We start from the raw sequence: 21,359 nt of genomic DNA, 5'->3' as shown, positions 1-21,359 counted from the left end.
GCTTAATACAAACTACTTATGAGGTGGTCTGATGCCCAGTAGACTTAAGACCATATATCCTGCCACCTCGAACTGCTGCTTTCCTCCACATCTAGGGAAATGATCAACACTTCAGTTGTATTGGACAGAAATACTGAGCCATATAGACCCTATCTTGGGTGATCGTATATCGAGAGAATTGTCGATGGTACTGCTGAATATGAAAAGTGATCATATGAGTGTGCTTTGCAGACTTTGAGAATTCTTGAAAATGTTTGCTCAGCTATAAGAAAGCTCATGAAGGTATAAAAACCTCATGAAGTGTGCAGAAGTGAAGCCCCATAACTTTTCCTATTGCGGTGTTAAAGAACAAAGCCATTAAGTGAAATATAGCATAACTTCTCTCTGCCCCTCAAGAGACACAGGAAACCTAGGCCAGTTCCAAGCAATCAAATAGAAAACAGAATTGCTTTTAAATGTTTACATCATAGTTTTAAACAACACACGGCACCATGTCACTTTAAATCCAGTGGCGCTCACATATCATGGGAGCTTTATGAGGACATATGAGGTCATATGACATATGAGGTCTTTTCTATGACATAGAGGTCTTTTCTAGAGGTTGGTCGTACGATACACTTTGCCATGGAATTTGATGTTTATTTTCTTTTTTAACTAGTAATGTTGCTTCTTTAATGGTTGATAATATGAAGAGTGTTTTCCTTACAGCTGCAATCGGACAGAATTTCACTCATGTTCTTTTTACAGATGTAAAATACATTGCAAACGATTTTAAGTAATTGCGGAATTAAAAAAAAACATTCCTTCAGAGGCGATTATCTTTAACATTTTCGGGGGGAGCATTGTCAACATATTTCTGAAATAAACACTCACTGGATTCCAATGTCCAGATTTCCAAGGACCTGCTTAACCCCTCCCATGCTCATGACGAGCTCAGCTCATCCTGAGGCACGGTTCTCGTGTGCTCATGACGAGCTGAGCTCGTCATGACCGTTAGAACGCTTGCACGCTGGCCAAATTCCCCTGCTGTGCGAGCGTTCTAAAGAAACAGGTGTGGTCATGACGAGCTAAGCTGTGCGCACCCCCCCTCCCCCCAGCACAGCGGGGGAATGTGCCCCGCAGCCAAGGTGTTAATGGAACCTTTTGAATGTGCTTAATCAGATTCTCTTGTTGCAAGTTCAGATAGCCTTGGATTCAGCAACAGTCAAAATAAACGATGCACTTGGTTTTGTTACCCAGATTAATTCAACAGGTGTCCCTGGGGCCCAGTGTGCTGCATCACGATAACCTAGTGGTGTTTCTTTAGAGGCAAAGGGTAGTGGATACATCCAAAATATTATGCTTTATAACCGGCTGGTCTTGCAGAATAAATAGAAGATAACCTGGGTATTCAGGGTCACAAACAGGATGTCACAGGCCCACCAGAGTAGTTGAGTTTAGAAACTAGAACAGCAGTCAGGCCTGGTAGAAAGCAGGTAAATAACTGAACATCTATTCAATCTCACCTGTCAAAGTTAGGAGCACAAAGCGATGAAGAACTGGGATTTTCTCCCCTTGAATGAGGACCCCGATGCTCCTAGGGGAAAAACATAGCTCAGTAGGGAGAGACACAAGAAAGGAGGAACAGAGATAGTGAAACCAGATATTTGTATTCACTGAAGAACATCGTAGCTATTTATCACTAAATTGTTTAAACAGCAATAACAAACTTAAGACCATTCTTCAGATGGGATGGTTACATAAAGGTAGTAGAGATCTCAACAAATATATAAGTAATGGGACATGGGCCTCATGAGTAGACATTTCAAATCAAACAGGATCATACATACAGGCACACATTCACATACACAAGGGATGTCTCCTCAGAAGTGGGTCATGACTATTAGCAGAGTCTTTTCAGGCCCAGAAGGTTTGATTAAAGAAGGCGTTAAAAGTCTAGGGCTTGGCTTGCTCTGTGTATGGCACAAAGCTAACATGCTAGCTGTTGGTGTTGTGAGAAGATTGGGTTTCTACACAGGTTGAATAGTATTCAAATTGCAATATTGCAGATCATTTTCTCTTTTGAGAATGCGATATAGTATAGACAAACGAGTAAACTTTTGCAGTAGTACAGTGTTCTCATTGACAATTTACTGCTTAGGGACCTGGCTGTTTTGCAGAATGTTAAGATGGACTTTTCCCAATATTTAACGAATTGAATTATTCTGCTGTAGGAGAGAATTATATGACAGATTCAAGCTGCACGGTATTGTTCACAAGATTCCCGGCTCTAGGCGAGGTGGTTAAGGTACATAAAAGATTTCCGTTTTGGTGGAGTTTACTGTAAGAAAGTGGATCCCTATTTAATGTGTGAAGACAAAACGATGCCGCTTGTGGAGGTGGTATAAAGAGAAAATAGGAGAGGTTCCAGGATCAATCCGTGTGGTGCAATCATTGGAAAGGTGGTCGATGTCAAATGAGGGCTGCCAGAAGACAGAGGAGTTGGTGAGATATGTGGATACTAAATCCAGTGCCTTTGCTGAGGAAAGTTTAAGGTGCACAGTAAACTGTGTTGAACTCTGCAGGAGTGATTAGGTTCACTAGAGTGGAATTAATGTAACCCAGATTACATGGATTTGGGCAGTTGAAAGAAGAGATTTAATGAGTTAGTCAGTCATTAACTGTAGGGTGCAATGCACAATCGGCACTTAGGCACAACCTCAAAGCATTTGGCGCATCAGGACAATGCATCAGATTATGGGGAAAAAAGCGAACTCGCCTGCACAGGGAACACTCCTGAAGTGACAGGCAAAACAAGAAAAATTAACTTACCTTCAGTGATGATGTTCTTAGTGGATACTCTACCTATCAGCAGATTCCTCATTTGTTGAATATCTCCAGGCCCTATACTGGATGTGGAAACTTCTCACAGTTCTCCTATGCTGATGGGGCGGGGGGGGGGGGGGGGGTTGGGGGAGTGGGGGGGATGAGGGGAGTGCTAGCTGCAATGCGGAAGTGACGTCACAGGAGCCATATAGATCCCACCCCACCCCCACAGATTAGAGGCAAAGGTAAAAAAGCAACAGGTCAATTATTCAATTATGAGGCAGAACAGCACAACAACTAAACTGGAACCTTTTCAGTAGCAGTGGTCAAAGGCCATTTTTCAGAAACAGCAAGTGGGCGGGACTGATGAGGAATCGGAAGGTAGGTAGAGTATCCATCGGAAAGATCGCTATCAAAGGTAAGTAATGTTTCCTTCTGAAGGATACTTCTACTTGCAGACTCCTCACCTGTTGAATAGATTTCAATGCAGTAGCTCCTCCCAGATGGTGGTTCTGAAGGTGTGGTCAGACGGGGAAATTACTGGAGCACTGAGTGTGAGAAATGGCCATCATTTTTCACTTTTCCATTCAAGCAATAATGCATAATGAAGGTGAGAAAGAAAGCTCATGTCACTCGATGACAAATCCCACCCATGAGAACCATCTTGGAAAGGGCTGAAGTAGACGTGGTATGCATTTTGCTTATTACAGGTATTTTTTGGGGTGATTTCCCATAATTACACTAGAGCAAATTACACATGTTTTGCACACCCCTAATTTTTGTACACAGTATGATTCAGCAAGACAGCATCCACTTCTGGACTCCCTTAAGCTGTTCTGCTGCCTGCACACCCCACACAGAGCTGGATGTCAGATGTGATCTCCCTTATGAAGTCAACAGAATAACTGCTCCACAGGGGCCCAGCTGCTACAAAGAGGTGAAGGGTAAAGGGTCGGAGGGGTAATGGATTGCCCTAGAGGGAAAGGGGTCACCAACATTGGGAAAAAAACTGCTTTAGACCTAAGGAACAATATGTCAGGGCATGTGAAAGACATGCTCAATAGACACTAGAAAAACAGTCTTGAAAGTCAGTAAACTTAACTTGCAACCATGAAGGGGCTCAAAGAAAATACCCATTAAAAATATCAACAAGATCTGAATCTCACTGGGGCATTACAAAGGTGTCAGAGGAAAGATCCATCAGTTCCATCAAGAAACTGTTCACGGTCGGGATGTGAAGAGGGTTGGTTGATCTACGAGGAAGGGAAATGCCACAGGACAGCAATGTATCTTTTGATATTGCCCACTGCATAACCCAGCTGGGTTTGCGACACAGCAAAACAAAGGACCTCTGATAGGCATGCTTCCAAAGGGTCTACTTTCTGCTTCACACACCATGCGACAAACTGATTCCACCTTCCAGTGTAGACAGATTTTGTGTCAACCACCACTGGTGGCAGTTGAAAAAGCTTAATGTCCCCTGTCAATCTACAGACATGAAGGTAGAGACTTTGGCAACTTCCCCCTGCGAATGGGAGAGGAGATCTGCCTCGAGAGGAAGGGGACACAGGGACAATTGCAGGAAGTCTGTGTACCCCACCCTTCTCAGGCAGTCTAGTGAAAAGAGAATGGCTTCGGCCTGGTTCTGGTGAATCAGCAGCACTCAATTAAGCAAGGCTATGGGAGGAAACATGAGATCAAGTGAAAAACTCCATTTCAACCAAAAAGCATCCCCCAAGGCTGTACTGAAAGACACAGAACTGCAGCAAATGAGTTATGTTGCGAGTGGTTAAGAGGTCCACCTGCAGGGTGCCCCACAGGGCAGAGACTTTCTGAATCACATCTGGGTTGAAACACCAATTGTGATCATCAAAATTATTCCCATTGAGACTGTGGGCTCTGGTGTTCAGTAAGCCAGCCAGATGGCTGGATACTAGTCAGACCATGTGCTGGTGCGGCTAAGCCCTAAGCCTGAACGCTACCCGAATGAGAAGATGAGACCCCACTCCTCCCTGCTCATTGCATACCACATCACAGTCATATTGTCTGTCAAGATCTGGACAAAGTGGCGGCAAAGAGATGGGAGAAATGCTTTCAGAGCTAGCCGTATTGTCTGCAGTTTGAGCAGGTTGATGTGAAATGGCTGTTTTTCTGAAGATCAGAGGCCCTCAGATCTCCAATTATTCCAGATGAGTACCTCACACAAGGGTGGATGCATACGTTAACACTGTAGTCACTACCGGTGGAGGCTAAAAGGATGGGTGCTTTACCGATCACCAGTCTAGATCTGCCACAGTGCCCACGGAGACTAGTCAACAGATCTCATCTGGGCTGTAAACACTGCCAACTAGAGTACAACTGGTGTGCTCACTTGTGCTAATGCAGGTGCATGACCAGGAGGAAATAGGAAGCCAGCAGACTGGAGCTTGAGCGCCCTTCTGAAATAACAGAATCATATTCCAAGTGTCCCAAACCCTGTGAGGAGGAGGGAAGACTCTCAAATATGTTGCGTTTTATTTTGCCCCTATGACAAGGAGGTGATGAGAAGGCTCTAGGTGAAACTTTGTCGCGTTGAATGAAAAGTCTATATCGGACAGCAATGATGCTGCTGCCTGCAGGTGATCCAACACCATCTCCGGCGAACTGGGCTTATGCAGCCAGTTGTCTAGGTAAGAGAACACTGAGATCCTTGACCTTTTCAGAAGAGCCACAACCAACTCCATCACCTTGGTGAAGATGTGGGGTGCGGATATTAGTCCAAATGGTGGGACTGAGAATTGGTAGTAAGTGGACCCTACCACTAAATGTACCTCCTATGAGACTGAGGATCAGTATGTGGAAATACATGTCCTTCAAGTCAAGGGAAGCTATCTTGACTTGAATGTGAGCCAGGGACAGCCTCTTGAAATTTTCCTTGCACAGGATCAAATTCAGGATCCTGAGGTTTAGGATCGAGTGAACGTGTCCGTCCTACTTGGGAACCAGGAAGTTCCAGAAGTAGCACCCCTGCCCAATTTCCTGCTGTGGGACCAAGTCCACTGTTTCATTCAGCAGCAGGTCTGCCACCACCTACTGCAAGATCCGGAGAGACTATTCTGACTGAAGGGACCGAGGGCCTGGCATAAGGGGAGAAGCCTGTTGGAAGGGCAAGGCTCATCTCCTTTATATTATCTGTAGGATCCACTGGTCACCACTTTTTATGACCTACCCGTCATCCAACCGGCAGCGCACGCTCCTTCAAGGGGAAGATAAAGCAACTTTCTCTGTGGTGTGGAGGAGAATGAGGAAGAGGAGCAGGGCTGCTTGGTTTGATGACCTCTTCCTTTGCCACTGTATTGACAAAGCAGCTACTTGGGCTGTTGGACTGGCTCAGAAAGGCTGACGGTGCCAAAAGGTAAAGGATCTTGAAAAGCCCTGAAACGTCCTGAACTCTCTATAGTCCCAGGGGTTGGAGACAGAGAGTGCGGGCAGTAGTCCTTCCCACCTTTAATCTCTTAAGGGCCGTGTCAGCCTTGTCCTAAAATAGGCGAGCCACTTCAAATGTGATCTACATGAGGCTCACCTCAACATCACCAGAGAATGTGGTGGATCTCTGTGCCTGACCTTCTTTGTCAATCTGAGTATTCCTAGGGAGGAGACTGCTACGGAGGCACTGAAGGTGCCGGGGTAGGCATCAGCGAAAGCAGTAGCGGAGGTGTCACTTACGAAGGGCCTTGTATCAAAGTGAATCCAAAAGGCACAGGAGGCGTCCCCCTAGACAGAAATCTGGGGACGAATAGCACAGAAGATGGATCTGCATGATCAACACATGCTTGAACAGCACCATAATGTGACTGAAGAAATGAGCTGGATTGCCTTCTGGCGCTGGAAACTCATGATCTGTTGGCATCGGTACAGAAAATGGTTGAGTCAGCAAAGAGCCCAGAACAGGATCCGTGGTGGGTGTGGCAGTGGGTGGCTCCATTGGGCAGGCTACTCGGACACAGTAATGTCCATGAGCTCCAGCTCAGAGGAGGACTCAGCATGAGGGCGGAGTACATCAAGGTGATCTACCGCTCGACTTTGAGTGATGCAGAGGGGAATCACAGTGGTAGTGGTGTTTACTCGTTTTACCTCTCAGTGATTTTGATGGAGAGGAACGCAAATTTGAGGGAGACCTCACCTTCAAACACGACCAGCATCAAGCAGGTCACTTGTCGCAGGCCATAAAAAGGTTTGGACTTGCGCTATTTGATGGTTTGGGGTACATGAGGCTGCATTTGTCACAATCTCAAGTCGTGCTTCGAACCCAGACACCACAGACTGAGGGCTCAGAAATGGGCATCAGTCCATTGTAAATACAAGATTTAAAGCCTGTTTTATTTGGCGGGACATCCCAATACACTGCACTGAAGAATGAGAGACAATTTTGTGCAAACCACAGGATAAACAGAAGAGAAAAAATAAATCGCAAACAGCAGCTCTTTATCCACATTAAAAGTCACAGAAAAAAGGGAACTGATGAGGTCAGTGCACTGGTGTGGGCGCTATATGCTCTGGTGACATCACTGCGACATTATTTCAGGTGTAGAAATGGAGCTAGCGCCCCAGTAGGCATTGATAGTTATGATAAGATTCTGGATTCGCTCTGGCATCTTGGTATATTAAAGGATTAACAACAGGCGGTATGCAGTTCTTGCGGAGATAAAGATGGAGAACAGGTTGGTGTTTAAGAGCTGAGGACCCAGATGGGGGACATCTGAATGCACAGGAGCAAGAGCCCGCACACACCAAGAGATGGGTGTCGGGCTTCATCATAGGGCATGCTCCTCATCGGGCCAGCGCTGCAATACCCAACAGGCATCCACGAGGGAGCTCTATGGCAATTGTGAAGTGTGGGTATACGTGTATGGGCTCTCTGGTGTAGATGTGAGTGAGTTAAAATAGGCTAAGGAGTACCCTAATAATCTTTTTATTAAGCAGGTTCCCTTGTCTAGATTAAAATAAAAAATAATGGCTGTAACCATAAATGATGATCTGTATCAGCTCATGAAATCGAGCGTAGGTTGGCCAACATGTTTCTTGCCAAAGTAGTTGAAATCTATCAAAGGCAATTCATCAGGACCTGGCTTACTAATCTGCACAGTGATTGGGAATATTATCTTGATATAAGTGTGTATTTATGCATTACGTTTGCACAGACATACAGTTTTACTAATAAAACTATACAGTGCACAAACAAAAATGCATGGAAATTGCATCACCTAGTGTAATGATTTGTACTGACCATATTAAAGTATTTGTTTCAATAACACTTCATAAATAACAAAAAAACATGCTTTATTTGTGTTCCTAATTCTGATCTCTTCTGAAATTCTTACACAGTTCATTTAAATGTTGTCTGCTAGAAAAAAAATATTTCTTACCCCCAATATCAAACAAGATAGTCACATAAATCCTTTCACTTTGACATCAGAGAAAGTAAAGTAAACAAGCGCCCTCGGAAGAGAGCGCCTGGCATTTGACTTCGGTCTTTGAATGTACAGCAAATGTCACAAGATAAGAACAAGTTTTAAAGCCATATTTACAAAAAGGGGATTTATGGAAGAATACAGTAAACACAGTTTAGGCAACAGGAGGGAAGAACTGAACCTGGAGACCCTAAAGCACATAAAGCCAGCAAACAGAAAGCCAGAAAATGTAGCTACAAAGCCAATGGTAATCAACAGGTGAAATGCATTCCTAGGTCAACTTTCTGAAAGTCCCCAAGATGTCTTTAGCAAACCAGACGGCTGAACGGTCTGGTAGGCTGCGATCTAAAAAGGGAGATAAGGCAAAGCAAACCATTCGAAGATAAACAAAGTTTGATGCTCTGGGGGATTACGGGTTAGTGGGGTGAATAAGGGATTTGCAGTGTGGTGGATAGCAGAAGCTGCTGAGAAAGACCCCATTAATACAGTTTGGGAAATATACGGTGATTGTTAATATGAGCAGGAATGAGGTGGTTTCCAAGTGTCTCTGATAAATATTTGTGAGGAAAAAAGACTGCACAGGCACTAGCTATATGGTTGTTCTGCCTAGTATTAGCAGAAGGGGTAACAGGAGTGAGTTAATAGTGAGAGATAGCCTCAGTGGGGGCGGTTTGAGCGAGGAGATATGGTATACACAGCTTGTTGATTCAGCAAAAGGAAGGCGAGAGATTAGTTCACTGAAGGCTTTTTCAAGTGGAAATTATCGGCTGTGTGTAGAATTTGGTTCACTGGCTGAGATGCGTAAGCAGGAGGGGTTTTGAGACTTGAGGGCTGATGTGATCAAGAGTTCCGAGGAAGAGGCACAGGAGGTGAAGGTGGAGTAGGATTAAGATTAAATCAGCTAGTTTGGTGCAGACAGTTCGGACCAAAGTCAAAAAGGGATTTTATTTTTGAAGACAGGGTTTGTAGATGAGGGAATGGAGGGTGGGTATCTGCAATGACCTGTCGATAATGGAACAGTCAGTGTGGGAGATGGCAGGAAACTAACTTATAGACTAGAATAAAATCAAGCTGATTGCCATGGAAGTGGGAGGGGAGAGTCTGCGTGCTGGGCAGAGAGTCGTCAGGCAGGAGTGAACGTGTTGATTGTTGCAAGGACCATAAAAGAGGCACTAAATGGAGTTGCTTTGAGAATGGAAGCGAGGTCCTTTAAGAAGGTACCTGTGAAACCATAAGAATATTATAATGTGCAGCTGAAAAGGGGCATTGATAACTAAGACAGACTGCAGAGGATGACGTGACAGCAATATATTTAAGAGGATTCCACCTCTGCTGCCTTTGTGGAAGGACAGCATGACCAGTATGGAGGGTAGCAGTGTCATTTTAGGCAATCCATGTTTCAAAAATTGAGATAAGGGGATGCAACTCTCTGTAATCAGTAATATATGCAGTTCTGTTGCATACAGACGACTGTTTCACAGTCAACATGAGAGAGAATTTATGGAGGGGTTGGATTTCAAAAGAGAAATGGACAGAACGAAGAAGAGAAAGGAGAAAGGATGGGATATAGTGAGAATGTATATAAGAAAATGATCTCTCCTCCACATGCAGTATCCACCGCCTATTTATGCTTTCCTTCCTGAGTCCAATTGTTAACTGAATGAAGGATGGTGCCATTTCCTTTTATGCACTGATTACTCACCAAATTGTAGGGGCTTGGCCAGCTGGAGCTCGGCTGCAATGTTGGAGGGGCCTCTCTGCGGGAAGAGGTAAGCCAGTAAGAAGCAGGATGATACTTATAGACCACAATGGAGGTGATGAAGACAAAGGGTTGCTGCATGGCACCCAAACTGGTGTGAAAAGGACTGGATGCTTGACTCAGATTAATTGACAGTCTCTCGCTTCCTTTCTCCAACTCTCTCCTTGTGCAGAATGAATAGATTGTAAATCTCCTAGAGCCAGAGGAATGTTTAATTCTCTTTGTCACAATGGGAGCACCTGAGAGGTGTCTCTGATGTGTGCCTTAATACCTGCCGATAGGATGTGTGTGTGTTTGGATGCTTGACATGGAAGGATAGAAGTGTAGGTTCTCACTATGCAAAGCTGTCTGTACACTTCTGAGAAACAGGTGGACTCCACCGCAGATTGCTGAGCACTGCTGCAAAGATGTGCTGCGACTCTCGCTTTAAATTAAAGGGGATGAAGGCGCTTTTAGCATGACAGTACCTGCCCAGTTAATACATTGGTGAGTAGGAGGAGGTCTAATTCGCACCGGATGGGAAAGGGCACCTACCCTGCCTGATGCACTGTTTGCATGATTAGTCAGGATGCCTGAAGCCAAAGTAGCTGGCAGAGGGTTAGCATCCTCTGAGCCAGGATATTAAACATGCTGCAGCTCAGTCTAGGCTCGTTGGTAGCACGGAGGGCGGATATCTGTCTCTACTGTCTGCCCTGTTTCCTAATACACTTCTTTCCGTAGTGTGGGCACCAGACATGCTAACACAGTGTAACCTAAATGGAGCTCGAGGCAGCAGGTATAGGCATGTGTGTTGCTTTAGAGGCTGTTCGTAGACTCCCCAGAGAAGTGTTTTCACCACACGATGCCATGGGCTTTGTGTGATGTGCATAGTCTGATGCATTACTATGGTGTTCAGGAGTGCAGAGATGGTGTGCCATTTGTTGGCGGGCAGGTGCAGACAGCAGAGAAACAGCTTTCACTAGGATGGGCAGGAGCTGTATGCAGCTGGCGTATCTTTATGTGTCATTTGTGTGGGCACGGTCTGAGCACAGAGTGCACTTTAGTGTGCAGGAGATGTAAGTAGGGGGCAATAATAAAGAGGCTACATGCATAGAGTATGGAGATATGTGTGTGGCATTATGTTAGAGATGGTAAGCTCAGAATGCATACTGAATACTTTTGTGAGCCACTGTAGTATGAAGGGCCTCTGTGTAGAATTCACAGTGACACGCGTCACTATATTGCGCTGAGACTGGGTTCAGATGGCATGCCTCTCAAGGCATTCTGGTATGTAGGGGCTTTATGGAAAGCGCATACACATGTATATCACTAAAGGGAAGAGGCTATGTGCAAAAAGAATACAATTTTCAGGCGATCTAATCTTTGGAGATGTATGTAGAGTGGACAGTGGTGTGTTTCTGACTCTATCTTAGGGAGAGGATGTGTGCGGAGTATGGAACCTAGAAACCTCAGTAGCCTGGAGAGGCTTTGTGAAGAACGCATAGAAACATGTATTAACACGTTGTTGGAAACTCTATTTTCTCTTTCTAAATGCTTTTTTTCCTGCCTTGCTCATCATCATCAACAATGTGCTTTTTCCTACTCATTTTTGTGCTCGTTCTATGACAGTTTTAGCATTGGAAACAAAGAACATTAAAAAAAAATTATTTTCGCCCGCCCACTGTTTTCAGCCTACCCTAAGAGGGGAGCTAGCAACAGTAAAAAGAATATTAGAACTTTTAAAAAAGCATTTCACTGAATATTTGGTATCACAGTGTTTGCAGAGGTCTTCCCAGATGTCACAAGGAGCAGGGCTGACTTTCTCGCACTGCGTGTATTTGGAAACATTGCATAAGTGATTTTGTTCGTTATTAATGTCCGATGCATGCAGTATTCTGTTTTTATTTTCCCTCTAGTGACGAGTCTGCTTTTCTCCCACCCAGTCCCACGCAGGGTAGCTAAGGAATGGTGCAAAAGTAAATAGACAATCTTTCCCTTTTTATTCAGCCTGGCATTTCTCTCGCAGTCTGTAAATGATTTCTATTTCCTTCGATTCTCTTCATTGTCTTCAAACAGGTTTCATTACACAAAGAAGGACAAACCATGACAGATCAGATCAAATCAAATTAGACCTAATGTAATAGATAGGTCTAGAGAAAACTGGGCATCCAAGCTGAAACTGGCAAATGACAGAGGAAGAAAGTTGGAGGTGAACGCTAAAATCATATGTATGGATTCGGTAGCTTTGAAAATCGTTCCACTTGCCTCTGACATGAATAATAGGCTTCAGATCCTAGACCAGACAAGCTACATTGGTTTACATGAAAAGCTACTGCGGGGAAAGATGTGGCAATTCAGCAACAAGGACTGTAATACTATGCTGCAACTACAGTTGAATTCAAGCTGTGTTGACTCCTATTAACAGGTTTAAGAACCTAATGCATGTATCTCGACCAGGCTTGAAAAAGACTTCTTACTCCCTTTCAAATGTGTCTCTACTGTGCTATTCTCCAACATAGTAGACATAGATTGTATTTTCTATGATTTTAAGGTTTAAAATACAAAGTTAAGGGTTTGTGCATGTGTTTCTTTAATCTATTTTGTTGGTGCAGACAGTGGGAACTGGTCACAGTACTTTGCGGCTAATGCGTTACAGTGGCATCGGTGAAACAGTGTGCAAGAGGTGTTTATTACTGTCCTGTCTGTGGCTGAAGCTAGGTAGTCTGTGGTGTGACTGTTTGTAGCTTAGTGTTTTTATATGTTTAGATACCAACACTTGAGTTGAGAGTAGGTTCTGAAGTAGAGCAAAACCTTTCCCAAAGTCATCTGAATGGACCATGCTCTTACCTGCTTTGGCCTACACCCCTGGGATATGTTCCTGTGAGGCCTGCCTGTGGAGACAAAGATACAAGAACAGTTAGGGGCAGCTGAGACACGCTTAACCGGGGCATATAATCAACACGAGGGACAATTCTGACCTGCTGCCTGATAGCCTCCTGGCTGTGGTGACAAGGTGTCCGTAGTGGGGAGAGTGTGAAGGGCTAGAACAGAAAAAAAAATCCCAGATCAGAATTCACACTGATAATGGTCGCCAGCTTTCTCAAGAGCTCTGGCGATGGATCTTGCCATTCTCTGGGTATCTGGAGATAGCAGGCATCCATCCCTATGCCTCGTAGTTGGCCGCGCCTGGCCCTATCGGGGTTCTTTCTTCTTGGGCCTGGACATGGCAAGCACCGGTCTCTACACCTGTGACTGGGTGTCTGGAGATGGTAGGTACATTTCAATGCAGATATGGATACCAAAGACACTTATCCCTGTGGTTCTGGAGACAGCAGACATATTACCCTAATAATGTGTAGATGGCAGGCATCTTGTACATGAGATCACGGGGAGGTGGGCACCTTTTTCTTATTGGCCTATTACATGTGATTATGTATTGTGAAATATCAGAGGCCATCTTCTCTCTCCTGGCTGAAGTATATGAAAGCTCTGTTATCAGCCACTTGTCTGGAAAGGTTCTGGCAAAATGATGAATACAAATGGGTTGCTAAAGATAAAGTATAGTCATTGGCACTTGACTGTATAAGGTATCATATGGAACTATAAGGCGAAACCACAGGCTGGAATTATGTGAAACATAAAACTGTGTCACACAGAGAATTGTAGTTTGGTCATGTGGAAAAATAAATTAGATCATGTTGAGAAGGAAACCTTCTTCTTAGATGTGTCACATAGCTGACAGTGCCCTCATCAATACATCTGATAGTGGTCGACTTTGTGTATCTGAGAAATACAGTGTTACTCTTACTTTTTTTACTGCCTTCAGTTAGAAATTACTGCAAACTCCCCGCCTGAACCCCATATCAATTTGCAATGCCAAACCAATCATACTGGGTGGTGGAAGAGGCTCTGGCCAGACTTTCAGCAAGCGGGCCTGGCTAGATCTTCTGGAGAGGCCCCAGCCCGACTAGATGGGAGAGGCTGGGGCCAGGCCTGGTGGAGGCTGGGGCCAGGCCGGGTGGAAGAGGCTGGGGCCAGGCCGGGTGGAAGAGGCTGGGGCCAGGCCGGGTGGAAGAGGCTGGGGCCAGGCCGGGTGGAAGAGGCTGGGGCCAGGCCGGGTGGAAGAGGCTGGGGGCAGGCCGGGTGGAAGAGGCTGGGGGCAGGCCGGGTGGAAGAGGCTGGGGGCAGGCCAGCTGGAAGAGGCTGGGGCCAGGCCAGCTGGAAGAGGCTGGGGCCAGGCCGGCTGGGAGAGGCTGGGGCCAGGCCGGCTGGGAGAGGCTGGGGCCAGGTTGGCTGGGAGAGGCTGGGGCCAGGTTGGCTGGGAGAGGCTGGGGCCAGGTTGGCTGGGAGAGGCTGGGGCCAGGTTGGCTGGGAGAGGCTGGGGCCAGGTTGGCTGGGAGAGGCTGGGGCCAGGTTGGCTGGGAGAGGCTGGGGCCAGGCCGGCTGGGAGAGGCGGGGGGCCAGGCCGGCTGGGAGAGGCGGGGGGCCAGGCCGGCTGGGAGAGGTGGGGGGGCCTGGCCGGCTGGGAGAGGCGGGGGGCCAGGCCGGCTGGAAGAGGCGGGGGGCCAGGCCGGCTGGGAGAGGAGGGGGGCCAGGCCGGCTGGGAGAGGAGGGGGCCAGGCCGGCCGGGAGAGGCGGGGGGCCAGGCCGGCTGGGAGAGGCGGGGGGCCAGGCCGGCTGGGAGAGGCGGTGGGCCAGGCCGGCTGGGAGAGGCGGTGGGCCAAGCGGCTGGGAGAGGGAGTTGGCCAGGCCAGGTGGGAGAGGCGGGGGCCAGGCCGGCTGGGACAGGCGGGGGCCAGGCCGGCTGGGACAGGCGGGGGCCAGGCCGGCTGGGACAGGCGGGGGCCAGGCCGGCTGGGACAGGCGGGGGCCAGGCCGGCTGGGACAGGCGGGGGCCAGGCCGGCTGGGAGAGGCGGGGGCCAGGCCGGCTGGGGGAGGCGGGGGCCAGGCCGGCTGGGGGAGGCGGGGGGCCAGGCCGGCTGGGGGAGGCGGGGGGCCAGGCCGGCTGGGAGAGGCGGGGGGCCAAGGCCGGCTGGGAGAGGCGGGGGGCCAAGGCCGGCTGAGAGAGGCGGGGGGCCCAGGCCGGCTGAGAGAGGCGGGGGCCAGGCCGGCTGGGAGAGGCGGGGGGCCAGGCTAGCTGGGAGAGGCGGGGGGCCAGGCTAGCTGGGAGAGGCGGGGGCCAGGCCGGGTGGGAGAGGCGGGAGCCAGGCCGGCTGGGAGAGGCGGGGGCCAGGCCGGCTGGGAGAGGCTGGGGCCAGGGCGGCTGGGAGAGACTGGGGCCAGGGCAGCTGGGAGAGGCTGAGCCAGGGCGGCTGGGAGAGGCTGGGGCCAGGCCGGCTGGGAGAGGCGGGGGCCAGGCCGGCTGGGCGAGGCGGGGGCCAGGCCGGCTGGGAGAGGCGGGGGTCAGGCCGGCTGGGAGAGGCGGGGGGCCAGGCCGGCTGGGAGAGGCGGGGGGCCAGGCCGGCTGGGAGAGGCAGGTGGCCAGGCCGGCTGGGAGAGGCGGGGGGCCAGGCCGGCTGGGAGAGGCAGGGGGCCAGGCCGGCCTGGAGAGGCAGGGGGCCAGGCCGGCTGGGAGAGGCAAGGGGCCAGGCCGGCTGGGAGAGGCAGGGGGCCAGGCCGGCTGGGAGAGGGGGTGGGCCAGGCCGGCTGGGAGAGGGGGTGGGCCAGGCTGGCTGAGACAGGCCGGGGCCAGGCCGGCTGAGAGAGGCCGGGGCCAGGCCGGCTGAAAGAGGCCAGGGCCAAGCCGGCTGAGAGAGGCCGGGGCCAGGCCGGCTGAGAGAGGCCGAGGCCAGGTCGGCTGAGAGTGGCCAGGGCCATGCCGGCTGAGAGAGGCCGGGGCCATGCCGGCTGAGAGAGGTCGGGCCCAGGCCGGCTGGGAGAGGCGGGGGCCAGGCTGGATGAGAGAGGCTGGGGCCAGACCAGATGGGAGAGCCTAAGGCCAGACGAACTGGGAGAGGCTGGGTCCAGGCCGGCTGGGAAAATCTTTGGTTTACTCAAACAAAGGATAGAGGCATGTGTGGACAATCTTTTAGGAGCTCTATGGGATTGAGACTAACTTTAAGTAGAATTTTAGTGGCACTCAGTAACGGGGAGTAATTACTTAATTTGAGGTTTTATATGCACATGTGCACTACAGGGGCTGCATAATTCTAAATACTACCAATGTATTCGAGAACCAATGGCGCAAATAGAGAATTTTTAGAGGAAACAAAACATATGGACCATGATAGAACCATAGGGAATACAAGAGGAATCTTAAATGCTTACCAGTCCGGGGCAACCCAAATTCAGAGATACGCTACTACGGCGACACCGACTTCCAAACGGCTGGAATACCACTGATGAGTCACTAGGGAGACAGAAGCAAAATATTCCAAAGCCATCAGTCCTCTGACACACATGGCACCAGGTGAAATAGCACTGCAGGTCAAACAGCAGGTTCAGGAAGACAAGTAAATATTGAGTAACTAGCTATGATCCCCACTATACTATTTTGTTGGTTGATGAGGGTTGCACTGCACCTCTGCACTTGGCTTAACTCCAAGGAAGTGAGCTTCTGCTGAGTGCATTGTACTTCCACTTTAATAACCCTATATACTGCAACCACTACATAACAAACTCCCAGCTTGAAGAAGTGTGATAGTTCTAAACACTATAGATCGCCATCTTAAAGTTAGAAAATTAAAGCCAGTATGCTGTGCACTTACACATTAATGGAGATGGATATCTACAACTGCTATAGAGTGAGCCTCTGCAGGATGCTGGACACGGACTTTCCATTATACTTTTTAACTGGTCTGTTTGCAAAGGAGATACACAAATAAAAAAATAAACCACATCTCCTACTTTGGAACTTCTTTGCATCCTTTCCAGCCCCTGCTGGACCACTGTCATACTTTTTCATTGAGGTAGTCTCCAAGTTAACTCTTCTAGTAGGCTCTATTTCAGGAGGAGGAACTTTTTGGGAAGTGTGACTGCTGCAAGATTTAGAGCGAGGCAGAAATTCATGACATACTACAATGATTTCAAGCTCCAGCAGCTGCCACAAGATCAATCCAAGAAACAGATTCCTTGTCAGTCCTCAACATAAGAAGACTCATAATTAAAATAAAATGCTCTGTCCTAGACCACCCACAAAAATATAACACTCTCCCATTAAATCAATAATTCCTTCCAATTGGACTCCTTTTGTCACAATATGCTTGTTGCAAGAGGGTGTGAGGTTATTCATTTTCTTTTGTCAACAGGATTTTCCTAATTATAACATTTTCATGATTTCCTCAGGTCAAGCAGGTTTCACAAATGCTTTCCATTACTTTGGTTTTTATGCCTTCAACGACAGTTTTCAAATTGGAATGATTGTCTACCACAAGAAACACCTGATTTCCCATGCCAGAAAAGTGGATACATGATGTTGATCTCAAAGAGTCTATGTGTCACACTTCGAGGGGTAAATGTGGAAATTTAGGACAACAGGAGCATCCCTTTATAAGGAGGTGATGACCTTTGCCCTTCGTCTCCTTGCCAAGCTAAACAATGGATTTTGGCCTCAAGACAAGTACGAGATTGCGTAGCAATCACAATCAATTCAATTAACAGCATTTCCTTCAATTCAATGGACTGAGTTACCTAATCACGTCTCCTTTCAATTCCCATCAGGAATTTCACCTGCCTTCATCCTATAAAGAACATCTTGTGATGACCAGCATATAAGTAGGCAAATTACTTTAGAATAAGAAGGGAGCTTGACACTGAACTGTTCCGCTATAATTTCACAGCCATGAAACCTTACCTTCAATCTCTCTATACAGTTCCACTGGCAGAGTCGATAGATATCAAACATATGTCTCTGTTTGAGGAGTGCCACCCTATGGCATATGTGTGGAGGATAACATGGTTTCACTGCAGGGTGTTAACTAAAAGCCATGATATGCACCTAATATATTTGCTGTACCCTAACTAACTGCAAGGACCCTCATGCGAGAAGAATTGTACCTGGACGCCGTCATTAGCCGACGAGGTATATTGTGAAACCGCCATCCAGCCTTGCAGCCTCCCCGTGTCCCAGGAGGGATTGACCGCCATATCGCCGCTCAACAACTTGCAGCACCCGCTTCGCGGGTGCCGCTGCGTGGCGTTTGGTGTGGGGTTGAGGCAGCAGGAGCGCCGGAGAGCAACCGGGAGGAAGAGTGAACTGCGTGAGGTAACTGTGGGCGCGCGCCGCAGGGACTCCATAGACCAGGAGTCCCCGCGCTGCACAGGTGTGCACGGCCGCGCCCCCAGCAAGACACGCCCCCGGCTGCAACGCCTCCTTTAAGAACAGCGAACTACCGCTCAGCGGGACGCGAGCGGGACGCCGAGCGAAGCCCGGGCAAAGGGCGGGCCCTCTGTGGCCCTCAGAGGCCAGAAGAGGCCGGGCTGGGTCGCCCACCTAAAATCTGCCAATCGCATCTTGCATAACAGGTATTATATCTGGACTTACGTACATCAGCCATACCCAGTCATTGTTCTTGTACTTTGCATGGTAGACTATGAGGAAAACGGCCAAGAAGTCAAAGATGCCCATCCTAAGATCAAGCACAAAATCTAAAATGGATTTGCCTCCGCCTTTACCAACTTTAACCGCTATCGACAAGATGCTTAAACAAACCATAGGGGCGGTTTCAAACGCTATCGCAAACACTGAAAGAAGGATGTCCCTACCACCCGTGATCGTCGTCCAAGAAACCCAGGAATCCCTCATTAATTTATCTGAAGCTTCCCGAGATTTGGCAGAAGAATTTGATACTAGTCTGCCCCTCACCCCCTCTTCCTTCGTCGACCTCCCTTGTGCCCAGGTGCCCGACGAAACTTGTAGCGAGAGAACTGGTGAACAAACAAACAACCATAATAAGAATTCAAATATTACAGATAAAACTTCGGATAAGGAAGGTCCGAAATGTGGGGGCAAAAAAGGATCACTAAAAACTAGAAATCATAATTTGGTAACGCCTGTAAATCCATCTACACCAGGAATACCCTGCTGGATCACCAACATGGTGGCTGATCTCAAAACGGACCTGGAGCACTCAATTACTGTGCTGATAAAACCCCTTATAGCCAAAGTCGATAGGTTAACATCACTCGTAAATAATAAGGGGTTTGGCTCGAAAGTCCAATTAGCGCAAGAAGGTGGCCCAGCAAAACAGAATGAGGCCACATCTAAAAGACTAACCAAGGATAAGGCCGCTACAACAACTGACACGGCGCCAAGGATCCCTAACAGAGGCACACAAATAAGTACCAAAGATATACAAAAGGCTGCTACCACACCGAATACAAGTAAAAATAAAAAACAAACAATCACTGAAAATAATAAACCACCCCCTGGACCCCCTCAAACTTTGGAAGGAAACACAGCTCAAACCCCCAAAGCGAACCCGAAGACCAATGCGACCCCTTCTACAACAAGCATTGGAAATGCAATAGGTCTCGCAGCATTAGAGTTAGTGCTTTTAGGATTGTTTTTGGTTTTTTTTTGTAAATCTTTAGCATTTTTGTTTCCTGTAGCCAATGCTAAAGAATAAAAAAAAAAAGCCATAAACATTTCTAAAAGCTCTAACTCAAATGCTCCGAGACCTATTGCACTGTGTGAGGGTGAGGGGTTGAGGGTGAGTGAGGGTGAGGGTGAGGGTGAGTGAGGGTGAGTGAGGGTGAGGGTGAGTGAGGGTGAGTGTGAGTTAGGGTGAGGGGTTGAGGGTGGGTGAGGGTGAGGGGTTGAGGGTGAGTGAGGGTGAGTGAGGGTGAGGGGTTGAGGGTGAGTGAGGGTGGGTGAGGGTGAGTGAGGGTGAGGGGTTGAGGGTGAGGTGTTGAGGGTGAGGTGTTGAGGGTGAGTGAGGGTGAGGGCGAGTGAGGTGTTGAGGGTGGGTGAGGGTGAGGGGTTGAGGGTGAGGGTGAGGGTAGGTGAGGGGTTGAGGGTGAGTGAGGGTGAGGGTGAGTGAGGGTGATGCTGAGGGGTTGAGGGTGAGTGAGGGTGAGTGAGAGTGAGGGTGAGTGAGGGGTTGAGGGTGAAGGGTTGAGGGTAAGTGAGGGTGAGTGAGGGTGAGTGAGGGTGAGGGGTTGAGGGTGAGTGAGGGGTTGAGGGTGAGTGAGGGTGAGGCGTTGAGGGTGAGTGAGGGTGAGTGTGGGTGAGGGTGAGTGAGGGTGAGGGGTTGAGGGTGAGTGAGGGTGAGTGAGGGTGAGTGTGGGTGAGCGGATCTAAATAACCAATTACACCACATCAAATTAGACAGATGCAAAAACGCTGAGCAAATCCCCCCACCGGCCAGAGCTGGGAGCGTTTATCGTGCCTATAAATTAAATTATTGATACCAGATTGCAGACGATGCGATTGGACGGAGGGAGGCGGCGAGTCTATCTGGTCCCTGCCCCTCCTCCCGCCACGCTCCGGGGCAGCTGTGGGGGATAATCTCCTTCGAGCCGAAGGCGGGCAAGATGCGCGGTGCTGTCAGGGAAGAATGCGAGCAGCGGGACACGGCGCTGCTGTTTTCGGGGGGTCTAGGGTGAGTGCCACAAACTAGTGATGCTGGGACGCGTCCGACAGTTAGGGTAGTGACGGGACTGTATGTGTGTGTGCTTCGGTACTGGGACATAAGGGGGCGCTGCAGGTCAGGTTGCAAGGCTGGACAACTGCTTGGTGTCCTGGTAATGAAAAAGTAGGGAGTTGTGCAAGTAGGGATTAAGAAGATGCACTGCTTGATCTCAGTGTGAGTACGAGTACAGCGGCAGTACGGCTGCTGCAAGTCTGGATTGGGCTGCACTGGGTGCTTGCACTGTGAGTACAGGTACAGGACAGTAGGGCTGCTGCAAATGGGGGGGGTGGGGGTTAAGTGCAGCGAAAGCGATTACCTGCGGGGATAAAGAATAGGAAAACCTAACATCAGAATGTCTCAGGTAGCTCATAATGCAGTTGGTCGGCCATATGTGCCACTCGTTGAAAACAATAAACATGCAGAATAAGCGTCATTATAGTAGGCGCGGGCGGAGTTCTTTTTACCTAGCGTGATTCAGGAAGTGTCTAAAGAGAGGACCAACGGTAATTGTTATCCTCATAAACATTGGGTGCAATCAGTTAAACAAACCGTGAGCTGTTAATACGGGTCTTTCGTGGACTTGTGCCGGTAAGGTGTCTTGTTTAAAATGGTGATTTCTGCCGTCTAGCGAGAGCAAAAGTGGGGCAGACTTAATTTCGAGCAGAGCTGCAAGGGTCTATCTCCTTCTTGATGTGGCTGGTGATGCGTGAAGTGCCGCGTGTGAGGTCCTGTTTAAATACTGCGTGGCGTGGCCAACGTGCTAGCATGCACGTTCTAACCTGTGTATGGCGCTG

The 21,359-nt window shown here is 48.5% G+C and overlaps 1 protein-coding gene across 2 annotated transcripts in view; it reads right to left on the bottom strand.

Annotated features, from left to right (window-relative positions):
- LOC144797839 (P2R1A-PPP2R2A-interacting phosphatase regulator 1-like) overlaps positions 1-21,359 on the bottom strand; it is a 93,485-nt gene that overhangs the window by 52,324 nt on the left and 19,802 nt on the right. For both annotated transcript variants that reach the window (XM_078668646.1, XM_078668645.1), the window contains exons 2-6: positions 16,262-16,343; positions 12,972-13,034; positions 12,841-12,884; positions 9,958-10,012; positions 1,506-1,576 (exon numbers count right to left, since the gene is read on the bottom strand). In XM_078668646.1, coding sequence (XP_078524772.1) covers positions 1,506-1,576; positions 9,958-10,012; positions 12,841-12,884; positions 12,972-13,034; positions 16,262-16,343 — 315 coding nt within the window. The remainder of the gene's footprint in view (positions 1-1,505; positions 1,577-9,957; positions 10,013-12,840; positions 12,885-12,971; positions 13,035-16,261; positions 16,344-21,359) is intronic.

The sequence above is a fragment of the Lissotriton helveticus genome, chromosome 12, assembly GCF_964261635.1.
Source record: "Lissotriton helveticus chromosome 12, aLisHel1.1, whole genome shotgun sequence".
NCBI classification, from domain to species: Eukaryota; Metazoa; Chordata; class Amphibia; order Caudata; family Salamandridae; genus Lissotriton; species Lissotriton helveticus.
This window is presented reverse-complemented; position numbering and strand designations above follow the sequence as displayed.